The sequence below is a fragment of the Ranitomeya imitator genome, chromosome 3, assembly GCF_032444005.1.
Source record: "Ranitomeya imitator isolate aRanImi1 chromosome 3, aRanImi1.pri, whole genome shotgun sequence".
Lineage (NCBI taxonomy): Eukaryota > Metazoa > Chordata > Amphibia > Anura > Dendrobatidae > Ranitomeya > Ranitomeya imitator.
The window spans coordinates 579,731,581-579,744,650 of NC_091284.1; the positions used below are offsets into that span (position 1 = coordinate 579,731,581).

Genomic DNA, 13,070 nt, shown 5'->3' on the forward strand with positions numbered 1-13,070 from the left:
AGACACCAATGATAAACCAAAGCCATACATACAGCCCATTATAGAAGACGCCTTTCAGAGCCAACAGTGATCCAATGAACATGGATTTGTCACAGACTGGAGAAACCAGCAGCAGAAAACGATATAATGTGAATGTTCCTCAGGCATTCGCTCATGAACGGTAGATTGCTGGCACTGGACTATTCACCAGCACCTTAGATTTGCTCATGCCAAGATCTAATGAACATACCAGGGACTAGTAGGCATGTGCTGTGCCAGCCTAGTTTATGCTCCGAATATAATCCATGGAAGGCTGGATCACTGTTACTAAAAGAAAGACATCTTTACGCATATAAGGATAATCCAAAAGAAAAGAAACATTAAAACAGGGCCAAGAAAAATGTAAAGTACAGGATAAAACATGCTGGAAGATGAAGACAGAAGCCCCCTTCCACATATTAGGATACATGCTGACAAAAGCAATAATTACAATGCAACATAAGCACGTTTCTTTCTTAACAGTTGTTAACAAATGACAACAATGAGAATGTCTTTCCCAGAGTAGTAGATTATCAGAAAATTAGTGTCATAAGAGGAGGTTTAGAAAGTGGAACAAACAGGCAACGAAACCCGGGCACATAATGCCACCTTGTGTGTTTCAGGTTAGTGGCATCTGCAGATTTCTCTGCATTAAAGATAAAATATATTTAGTAGAGAGGTAACCGCAGGAAGCACATAGAAGAAAGGAGGACTCGTATTATTACGTTTGTGAGTTCTGGGTGTTATTTTGTAACAAACATGACGTAACACATAACCGCAAAAGCTTTAGGAGTTGGTAACGCCAGACGGGCATAGACGTCCTGAGCACAGTGATGGAAGTGGACGGCCTCTAATGAGATCAAATTGCCGATGTCTAATTCTCTAATACATAAAAAGTCCCAAAGAGAAGTTTCATCTTGATCCAAGAAACATAAATGTAGGACTGAAATGTAGCAATGACACACATCTAAAAAAGAATAACAGCGCCTGATAGTGCACAGGCAACTAATAACATATTAAAATGCTTAACACATACTTGGCTGCCTAGAAGATATTAACTATTGAGCACTCTCAATTCAGATTCTCACTTATTCATCCTAAATTCACTATACATTCTTCATGGGCCTTGAGAAATAGCAAAAACCTACTTCTAGTAAATTGGAATATTATAGTTGATCGATTTCTGAAGGCCAAAGGTTCTAACATTCTAAACCCTAGGCTTAAAGGTATTTCTATACTACCTATAACTACAGACTTTACTTGTTGAAGTGACAGACCCCTAACAACTAGCTGTGAAGATTAGAACTAATAGAAATCCATGTGAGCCAAGGACAACCATCTGCTGTGTCTCTTAAGACTGATGGATTTGATCTTTTTTTTTTTATTTAGGGGACTGAACAACAACAGGAGGTCTAATGAAGATAGCAATATATTGTATAGTCTGTATAAAAGATAGCAACAAAACAAGCATAAAAGTACACGGCCAGATCATTACTGCAAAAATATTAACTGTACTTTGTATAAGGATATAGTTTTTGGTCTTATGATTTTTAAGGGAACCTGTTACCCCCAAAATCGAAGATGAGCTAAGCCCACCGCCATCAGGGGCTTATCTACAGCATTCTGTAATGCTGTAGATAAGCCCCCGATGTATCCTGAAAGATGAGAAAAAGAGGTTAGATTATACTCACCCAGGGGTGGTCCCGCTGCAGTCCGGTCCGATGGGCGTCGCGGTCCGGGGCCTCCCATCTTCTTACAATGACGTCCTCTTCTTGTATTCAGGCTCCGGCGTACTTTGTCTGCCCTGTTGAGGGCAGAGCAAAGTACTACAGTGCGCAGGCGCCAGGAAAGGTCAGAGAGGCCCAGCACCTGCGCACTGCAGTACTTTGCTCTGCCCTCAACAGGGCAGACAAAGTACGCCGGAGCCTGAATACAAGAAGAGGACGTCATCGTAAGAAGATGGGAGGCCCCGGACCGCGACGCCCATCGGACCGGACCGCCCCTTGGTGAGTATAATCTAACCTCTTTTTCTCATCTTTCAGGATACATCGGGGGCTTATCTACAGCATTACAGAATACTGTAGATAAGCCCCTGATGCCGGTGGGCTTAGCTCATCTTCGATTTTGGGGGTGACAGGTTCCCTTTAAAGGGGACCTGAAAGATTCATACTGCCCAAACCACAGGCAGCATTAATCACATACTGCTGGCATTACTGCAGCCATTTATGTTTTACTTTGAAAAGTTGGCCAAGGACTACGCGCCTTCAAAGACTAGGCCTTTGTTGATTACTGTTGGCTTCTCCCCAACACACTCCTCTAAGATTCCAGGTCTACTCTCTCTTGATACACACATAATGAGGGACCAGTCAAGTAGAGTGCTGCAGGTAGAAGTCCTGCAAGACCGGTCTCGTGCTAGTCCTGAATGACTTTCTTAAGTTTATTCTCTCTGAAACGTTGCAGCCAGTGTCTTATGTTGACTGTGGTTCGGGCAGTATGAATCTAAAGTCAGGGTACCTTTAAACAAATAAATAGGCTAGCTTAAAATGCTGTATTCTATTCCATGTAGTTCTTAACACATTGGGAATTGTTTAATCAGCAAAGAATTGGCCTATGTTTTCTGCAAAGGGAATCCATAACAAGGTTTTTGCTCCCTCATCTGAGAGCAGAATAATGTAGGGACAGAGATCCGGATTCCAGAGATATATTACTTAGTTTACTGGGTGCAAAGGTTGTGATACAATCAAAATATTCTCTACTGTAGATGTAACAGTGCTCAGAAAACTAAACCCACCCATTCTACTGATTAGTAGTTTCCTATGTACATTGAATGTTGACAGTAAGCTGCTAATCAGCGCTGGGAGAGTGCTTGCACCAGGAGGCACGCAAGACTGCAAGGTTGGCTGTGATAATCTCCTCCTGATAAAACACTGATTGTATTGGATCAGTACACAACCTAATAAGTGACACATTGCTGAAATCAGTGTCTCAACCCCCCATCTGATGATTAAACAGCAAAAACCTACTGATGGATTTCCTTTAAATCATGTCTGCTGTTAGGAGGATCTGACCTATTTTTAGTTTTTTTGTGCCATTCCCACAACAGTTTCTTGAAAATGAGCTCAGATCCTTGAAGTTGGGAGTCTCATATGTAACAATGGCTATTAATTCAGAAATGTGATCCTAGAGTGGTAATGAGCTTTATATCTCACTATGAAATGTAAAAAAGATATGTGGCCAATAACCATACAGATATATATATAGTGATCTCACCACTGTAATAATGTAGAACAAGGAGCATTCTAATAATAGACAAATGTGCACAGGACTTCTGTTCTCATGATATGAGGGGCCTAGTTTGTTCAGAGAACTGGGGTCTGGAGTCTGCCGTTTTGCATTGCTCATTATTAGAACACTCTTAAGCACCTTCCAAGGTTTGGTAAGGGAAAACTGTCTACAATTGAAAAATCTCATTAATTACATGAGATATTTATTTTAAAAGACTTTTTTTTGAGGACCATTTTTTAGAAAATCTTTCTAATTAGGTATGCAAGTGCACAAAAATAAATGATTAAATGTTGCAGTAGGTGCAACATATGGAAGCATATATCTTTAATCAACTGCCCGAGTAAGTAGTTTGGCACTTCATTCCCATGATCACTAACACACTACCTAATAATCATCATCATAAACCTAAAAGGCAATAGAAGTCTCCAGGTCGGACAACATAAAATTATATTTACTGGTAATTCAGTTTCTAAAAACCCTCCACGACAGCACCACAGGAGGATGACTCCCCGATAAGGACAGGAAACAATACGAGGTCAAATAGACCCTCCCACTTCCTTTCTCCAGTGTTTTGCTAAAGGACCACCAAAGTATGAATGCTTTAAATATTTAACGCTGGACCAAAGTAATACAAAAAAATGCAGAAAGGTTGGAATTACCCGGGTTGTCGTGGAGGGTTCTTAGAAACTGAATTACCAGTAAGGCTATGTGCACACGTTCAGGTTTTTTCGCTGTAAAAACGCTAGAAAAACTCATTAAAAACACATACATTATGCATCCTATCATTTAGAATGCATTCTGCATGTTTTGTGCACATGATGCGCTTTTTCCGTGAAAAAAAAAAACCGCATCGCGGTAAAAAAAGCAGCATGTTCATTAATTTTGCGGATTTTCTGCGTTTTTCCCGCTATTCTATGCATTTGGGAAAAAACGCACCAAAAACGCATGAAAAAACGCATGCGGATTTCTGGCAGAAATGTCCGGTTTTTTGTCAGAAAAATTTCTGCAAGAAATCCTGACGTGTGCACATACCCTCAAAGTGCATCTAGCGGGAACTTCTCTTAATCTCTGACTGTGGGCCACACAGCTATACCCAACCCACATTATATTTAATGAAGAAATCGCACATGAGGATTCTTCCAATGCTGTCTGTGTCTAAATTAACAAGCCAAATAACTTAGACTTTCTTACGCACAACCGGCCCCCACTAGAAATATTTTGGCCTTGTAATTATCTAAAAACGTTTAGCAGTTTATTTTTCCTAGAGCCTAAATTTACCACAAAAGAGCAGAGATAATTAAAATACTTGTTGAATCCTCTGTCTATCTCTAAATTATCTGTGACCAAATATCAAGTTCTCAGAACACATTTATTTCCTTGATCTAAAAGAACAAAATGTTTTTTAATTTTTTTTTTTATAGAAGGAGAAAAAAAATAATCTAATAAAAATGTTAAAAATGTCTAGAGCTTATCATGGCCATGTGTGAAACTCTTAACAGAGTTTAATAGGCACTGCAAACAAGTAGGTATATTCCCAGTTGAACACATACAACACTAATAGTAATTTATGGCTTATTGTACACTAAGGCTTGGTTAACATTATTACTCTGGTTTTCTTAAAAAAAAAACCCTACTACTACAAGGTGTGGAGCGTCAAATTGTAAAAAGGCTGCATCATGAATTAATTAGTGCAATTGTAGCTCAACACCATATGTTACTCCATAGAGTCCATTACAAACTTTTCTAGTCTATGTAAAAGACTAAACATCACTAAACATGTACTTCATACATGACAAAATATATAGTATATAAAAATTACTATATTATTAAAATACACACTGGCTAACACTCCAAGGACTAACTCCTACAAACACATAAACATAAAGTGCAAACTATGTCTAAAGAGCTTTACCATAGTAGAAGTCAACTGTATCACATGCAGGTTTTTACTGAACTACATATCCCACTTTAATTCTAACTACCTAGCAGCTGAAAACATGGGCGCCATCTTCATCACTAAAACTTAGAACCGTGTCCTCATCATTGACTTCCTCGGCATACTCTTCTAGTTGAAGGCTACCAAATGAGTAGTTATTTCTAGGCATCGGTGACGAATTTAACACTATTGGGTTCCCATAGACAAGGGGGTGACTAAAAGAGTCGCCAATATCTGAATCTGTATCACTTGATTCACTTCCACTACTAGTAGAACCATCAGCCATGGCTACACCACTCAAGTGCTCGTCTACTTTTACAGAGGAACGCAAGACTGGGCTGTATTTAGATTGCCTACTCTCGAAAACCCCATTTGACATCATTTTAGCTTCCAAGGCAGCCATTTTGGAGAGATGGTCTAACCTCTGTTCTTCAGCTCTACTGTCTGTTAAGGGTGTTGAGGCCATCTGACTTAAAATAAAAGGATCAGTATCAGAGTGGTTGCGGTGGCCACTCTTTAGTCTCTGAATATGTGGTCTATCTAATGGTACGTCGTACTGCGCATAATCGTAGTCACAGCTGCCGATACCATTGTCTGGAACTCTGCGCTCATTATTATTGTATCCATTTTCTGGAGATCCAACATATCTTGGAGATCCACTCCTGTTAAAACTCATATTAGGACTTGATCCTTTGCTACCAGATGACAATGGACTAGCAAAAGGACTACGGATATCTGGGCCACTAAACATTTCATCTATTAAAGAGCTGTGTCTGGGCATTTTAGGACTGTGGCTAGCATGGAAAGACATGGCAGCCGAATCATCATCAAGGTATTCTTCTATAATATTAGAAGAAGACCGAACAGAGGACATTTGTTGCTTCAATTTGGAATGTTTAGGATATTCATCTGTCCTATAGCTTCCATTACAAAGAAAACCACCCTCATCCTTGTCATTTGTTTGGGACTGCGAGCGTATTAAAAGTGCTCTGTGAATATCATATTCGCTATCTACATCACTGCAGTCAATGTAGGGAATTGAGTTACTGCTGCCATGAGCAGCCCGGGATGCTGGACCTGTGCTTGGCTGGTGTGCGTTCTTCATGTTCTGCTGTATATGGTCTTTGGCTGCTTCTTCTCCATCCATTGTCAGATGTGTTCCTTCTTTTGTTCTCCTCTCCAAAGGTACTTTATTGGGAGATGGACTTTTATGTTGTATTAGCACCTCTGTTACTAACTTCTCTTCTTTGCAAGGCGATAAGGTTTGTATCTCATCTGGTTGAGAACTCTGAATAAGAGTTATCTTGGGGCTCTGCTGTAAAACACAAACATAAAGTAATAAATGAATAATATAAATAATAAAGAAGCCAAGTCTGTTGGCAGTAGTAAACAAAAGTGCTTGATACAACTATCTCCACTGCGGAGGCTAAACCGCCACTACTTCTGTAAGGCTAGAATGTAATAAGAATGGGCTTGCAGTAAGAGGCTAGAACTAGAGATGAACGAATTTGACTGGGTCATGGCTTACTCGACAAGCTATAGCGCTTACCGCATAAGCTGCAGAGGGAACCCGGCTTCCTAGACCGCACCGGCAGATCAGCTGCTCGGCTCCGCAGGTGATCAGCCCAACAAACAGGCTCTCCATGCATGTGTCGTGACTGACACAGCCGCGACACACACAGCTGCGGAGCCGAACAGCTGATCAGCCGGAGCGATCCAGGAAGCCGGGTTCCCTCTGCAGCTTATTTGCTAAGCGCTATAGCTTACCGAATAATCCCTGACCCAATCAAATTCACTCATCTCTAATTAGAACAAACTATTCATTAATTGTTTGTTGTGGGTTATTGCTTTTATTATATTTATTCCCTAAAAAGACCGATACATCATAACTAAAGGTGTGAGCTGCATTAGGTTAGATATTGTTTTCAGTCTTTTATAATAAAACAATGTTTCCAATCACTAGAGATGACGCCACACATTGTGGTTAAACCATGCTTTATTAAGCAACTGTTCTTTTAAGCTGCGTCACTATGTTAAAATGTTGTGGGGCTCAGAGGTGGATATGCCATTGGTGCAACCTGGGCAGCCACACAGTGACCCAAAGATGACGGGGTGCATTCCTACCTCCAAAGCAGGTGGAATTCTGCATTATCATGAGTCATTGGATTGCAAAGGTCACATATACTGTACTGTTCTCACTCAGGGGCCCTTTTATGTCTGGACCTGCCACTGGTGGGGATGCAACAAACATTTCAGTTTGACTGCACAATTGTCAATAACTTAAGAGATTGTAAAATTGGCAATCACCTAAAAAGCATATTTACAAGCTACATAACTGCAAGGAGTAGCTTTACTAACACAATACTAGATTTTTTTTTAAAGAGAACTGATCACAGAGTTTGACCAATATGAGATATGGCCACCACCTTTCAGGTCTGATATACGGCACTGTATAATGCTGTATATCTGCCCCCAACCCGACGTGCAAGACAAGAAAAAGAGCTTTTTATTATACTCACCTGCGCGCCGATCCGGTACGGAGGGGTGTGTTTGGTCTTAGTCCGGCGCCTCCTTTTTTCTTGTGAAGGTCAAAGGACCCCGATGCCTGCACACTGCAGTACTTTACTCTGCCCTAGTCAGGGCAGAGAAGTGCGACTGGGCCGGAGCGCGATGGCAGGGAGACTTTGTGGATGACATGGTGACACGTCTTCCACATGAAGCAAGAAGAAGAGAGGCGCCGGACCAAGACCAGCGACACCCCTCGGACTGCACTGCCCCGCAGGTGAGTATAAAAAAGGGCTTTTTCTTTTCTTGATAACAAAGCAAAATCTGTGTAATAAATACAATAAATAATCCTATAAATAATCCCAATACAGCAAAAAGGACTAATAAAACGTAACTTTTAATACTCAAAAAGTAACCTAAAAAAAACACAAATCACCCAAGTGAAAAATAAACCATAACAGGGGCTATGTCTCTACCATATAACGTGATGGTCCATAGAGACTAGTGAGCCCTCTATAGGATAAAACAGAACTCGACTGCAATAACAACAGCCAGAATCCTGATTGCTGAGGCAGTGAATATGACAAAGCTGTGCCACCAATGTTTATATGTGGACACAGCAAATCTACTGCACTCAGTCACATAAGACCAGAAAAAACAGTCCTAGCATATATTGTAAAAAATACTTGCTGGTGTTTAATAAATATACATATAAATAAATAAGGAACGGTCTCACCAATTCCAAAGCGAGGGCAACGGAGCACCAGATAATCCCCTGTTAGGTAGACATCCAGGATGCGAAGGGATGACAGTCCCTATATCAATCCCTATGGGGCTATAAATAGTCTATTCCCCAAAGCTCCTGCCCTTACAAGGGCAGTCCACAACTACCCCTATACATAAGAAGCCCTGCACTCTCCCTTATAAATTCGTCCCTACGCGTTTCGTCCAAGACAACTCTTCAGGGGACATGCTTGCTTGTAGAGAAGGAGTGCCTAAATATTAAAGTAGAGGGACATAAAGTCCTGCCGCCCTCTATGCTGTCAATATATGCTAGGACTGTTTTTTCTGGTCTTATGTGACTGAGTGCAGTAGATTTGCTGTGTCCACATATAAACATTGGTGGCACAGCTTTGTCATATTCACTGCCTCAGCAATCAGGATTCTGGCTGTTGTTATTGCAGTCGAGTTCTGTTTTATCCTATAGAGGGCTCACTAGTCTCTATGGACCATCACGTTATATGGTAGAGACATAGCCCCTGTTATGGTTTATTTTTCACTTGGGTGATTTGTGTTTTTTTTAGGTTACTTTTTGAGTATTAAAAGTTACGTTTTATTAGTCCTTTTTGCTTTTTCTTTTCTTGCAAGTCAGGTTGGGGGCTTATATTTATACAGCATTATAGAATGCTAAATATCAGGCCTGAAACGTGGTCGCTGTATCTCATATAGGTCAAACCTGGAGATAGGTTCGCTTTAAGAATAATGTAAAGGTACCTTCACACATAACGATATCGTTACTTTTTGTGACGTAGCAACGATATCGTTAAGGAAATCGTTCTGTGTGACAGCGACCAACGATCAGGCCCCTGCTGGGAGATCGTTGGTCGCTGAAGAAAGTCCAGAACTTTATTTTGTCGCTGGACTCCCTGCAGACATCGCTGGATCGGCGTGTGTGACACCGATCCAGCCATGTCTTCAATGGTAACCAGGGTAAACATCGGGTTACTAAGTGCAGGGCCGCCCTTAGTAACCCGATGTTTACCCTGGTTACCAGCGTAAAAGTAAAAAAAACAAACACTACATACTTACCTACCGCTGTCTGTCCCCGGCGCTCTGCTTCTCTGCACTCCTCCTACACTGGCTGTGAGCGTCGGTCAGCCGGAAAGCAGAGCGGTGACGTCACCGCTCTGCTTTCCGGCCGCTGTGCTCAGTCAGTGCAGGAGGAGTGCAGAGAAGCAGAGCGCCGGGGACAGACAGCGTTAGGTAAGTATGTAGTGTTTGTTTTTTTTACTTTTACGCTGGTAACCAGGGTAAACATCGGGTTACTAAGCGCGGCCCTGCGCTTAGTAACCCGATGTTTACCCTGGTTACCCGGGGACCTCGGGATCGTTGGTCGCTGGAGAGCTGTCTGTGTGACAGCTCTCCAGCGACCAAACAGCGACGCTGCAGCGATCGACATCGTTGTCGGTATCGCTGCAGCGTCGCTGAGTGTGAAGGTACCTTTACTGTTCTCCCTAAGGACTCAAGGGATTTTCAGATAGTAAGTTGTATTTCCCTTTAGGGTATGTTGCCACGGGCACAAACTGGCAGCGCTTTGGACGCAGCACATGTCCGCTCCGTCGAAAGAGTTGCCGGCTTTTGTGCGCGCGGTGATTTCGCATGTGTTCATTGAACCATGCGGAATCACCACATCCTATACATTGTACTATGATATTTATCTTGCAGAGACTGAGCGTCTCTGCAAGATAAATTGACGTCCTGCGGTCTGGAGAGACGCGCCGCATGTGCATATATGCAGGGAAGCCGGAGGCGTCCGTGCACGCATAGTGGAGATGGGATTTCATAAAATCCCATCCACTATGCTGTAACATCTGGCGACTGCAGTTTGGACGCTGCGGCTGTAAGCAATGTCCAATCCGCAGCTTTTACTGCCTGGACTTTGACTGACTGGAAACATTCCCTTAGATTGTTACGCATGGTGTTGATTAAATTAAAATTGTATCTCATTGAACACAACTAAATCACTTCTAAACAATTTGCTTTTATTAAAAAAAATAAAAAAAAACCATATTGGAAAACTAAAGCTTTAAAGGGATTGTCCATGGATAAAAAAAAGGTTATTTCTATACTGGTTCGATGGTCCAGGAAACTCCATTTTGCATTCCAACATCAGCAAGTTTCCACTCCACTCTGTTTGCTCAAGTCCCGAAGAAGGGGCTGACTAAGGCTAGGTTCACACTAGCGTTGCGCCGCCCTGCGTCGGCGACGCAACGTGCGCCGCACGTAAAAACGCGCGCAAACGCGCGCGTTTTGCGACGCGTGCGTCGTTTTTGACGAAAATCGGACGCACAGAAAATGCTACATGTAGCGTTTTCTTGCGTCCGACGCTAGCGTCGGAAACGACGCACGTGGCGAAAAACGCCACCAAAACAACGCACGCGTCCCCTATGTTAAACATAGGGGCGCGTCGCCGCTGCGTCGCCGACGCAACGGCGGCGCAACGCTAATGTGAACGTAGCCTTAGCTATTGATATGTGCCAGACAGCCCCTTTCATTACGTACACACAGAAAAGGGGAATAAGCCCTGGAAAGAGTGTGGAACTGGAGCTTCTCCGGTCCATGTACCAGCATTGGATCTGAGACAAAAGGAGCAATATATCATATTAATTTATACCAGTTTCATTAAATTATATTTGGAAACTATTTTTATGCCCCCGGTCTCTTAAAGGTGTTGTCAGAAAACCACATCCAGGCAATACTAACTTGTTTTGGCACCTCAAAAATTTGCTCAGATGAGGGGGTAGATAAACTTCTTATGGAGCAAAGCTTGCTGTGCTTCCTAGAAGAAAAATACATGAGAAAGTTAAAACAAAGCAAATGCCGACACTTCAGAACTCATCAGCTGTCAAAGGGTGACATAAACAAAATATTAACAAGAGCGCTACAAACATGCGCACCCTACTATACAATGCCAACAGCATACTGGTAAGAGGACTATTGCTACACTGTTTTGATCACCAGGTAGCAATTATAATGTATGGTATCATGTTTTTAAAACTCCTTGAACTGATCATAATGATTATTTAATTGGAAATTCCCTTACCTTTCAAACTGAACTTTTTTGTGACCTCCTTCCTTCACATAGTCCAAAACTTGCTTTTGTGTTCGACCACTAAAAAAAAAATATATATTTTATATATATATGTATATTTATGCAAGTCATGAGAGTATCTACTATATAATTGTCTAAAGGTACCTTCACACTGAGCGACTTAACAACGATATCGCTAGCGATCCGTGACGTTGCAGCGTCCTGGATAGCGATATCGTTGTGTTTGACACGCAGCAGCGATCTGGATCCTGCTGCGAGATCGCTGGTCGCTGCAGAAAGTCCAGAACTTTATTTCGTCGCTGGATCTCCCGCAGACATCTCTGAATCGGCGTGTGTGACGCCGATTCAGCGATGTCTTCACTGGTAACCAGGGTAAACTTCGGGTTACTAAGCGCAGGGCCGCGCTTAGTAACTCAATGTTTACCCTGGTTACCAGTGTAAATGTAAAAAAAAACAAACACTACATACATACATTCCGGTGTCTGTCCCCTCGCCGTCAGCTTCCCGCACTGACTGTGAGCGCCGGCCGTAAAGCTCAGCGGTGACGTCACCGCTCTGCTTTACGGCCGGCCGGCGCTGAGACAGTGCAGGGAAGCTGAGGCTGGGGAACAGACACCGGAATGTAAGTATGTAGTGTTTTTTTTTTTTTTACATTTACAATGGTAACCAGGGTAAACATCGGGTTACTAAGTGCGGCCCTGCGCTTAGTAACCCAATGTTTACCCTGGTTACCAGGGGACTTCGGCATCGTTGGTCGCTGGAGAGCTGTCTGTGTGACAGCTCTCCAGCGACCACACAGCGACGCTGCAGCGATCGGCATCGTTGCCTATATCGCTGCGTCGCTTAATGTGACAGTACCTTAAGAGTCACTTCCGTCTGTCTGTCACAGATATTCATTGGTCGCGGCCTCTGTCTATCATGGAAATCCAAGTCGCTGATTGGTTGTGGCTGTTTTGCCGCGACCAATCAGCAACGGGCACAGTCCGGCGGCAACATGGCCGCTCCTTCCTCCCCGCAGTCAGTGCCCTCTCCATAATCCCCTCCAGTCAGTGTTCACACAGGGTTAATGGCAGCGCTAACGGACCGCGTTATGTCGCGGTGTTACGCACTCCGTTAATGCTGCTATTAACCATGTGTGACCAACTTTTTACTATTGATGCTGCCTATGCAGCATCAATAGTAAAAAGATCTAATGTTAAAAACAATAAAAAAAAAAAAAATCGTTATATACTCACCGTCCGTCGGCCCTCGGATCCACAACAGGCCTTTCCCGCTCCTCGCAACGCTCCGGTGACCGCTCCATACATTGCGATCTCGCGAGATGATGACGTAGTGGTCTCACGAGACCGCTACGTCATCATTTCGCGAGACCGCAATGCACTCATGAGACCGGATCGAGCGAGGAGTGTCGGTAACCACTTCGACATGATCCGGGGGCCAACGGAAGGTGAGTATATAACTATTTTTTATTATAATTCTTTTTTTTTTTTTTTT

The 13,070-nt window shown here is 42.7% G+C and overlaps 1 protein-coding gene across 5 annotated transcripts in view; it reads right to left on the minus strand.

Moving 5' to 3' along the window:
* FARP1 (FERM, ARH/RhoGEF and pleckstrin domain protein 1) overlaps positions 1 to 13,070 on the minus strand; it is a 323,139-nt gene that overhangs the window by 75,973 nt on the left and 234,096 nt on the right. For 2 of the 5 annotated variants that reach the window (XM_069758003.1, XM_069758007.1), the window contains exons 11-13: positions 11,568 to 11,636; positions 11,228 to 11,303; positions 6,317 to 6,554 (exon numbers count right to left, since the gene is read on the minus strand). In XM_069758003.1, coding sequence (XP_069614104.1) covers positions 6,317 to 6,554; positions 11,228 to 11,303; positions 11,568 to 11,636 — 383 coding nt within the window. The remainder of the gene's footprint in view (positions 1 to 6,316; positions 6,555 to 11,227; positions 11,304 to 11,567; positions 11,637 to 13,070) is intronic. The other 3 variants (XM_069758006.1, XM_069758005.1, XM_069758004.1) reach the window with 3 other exon arrangements.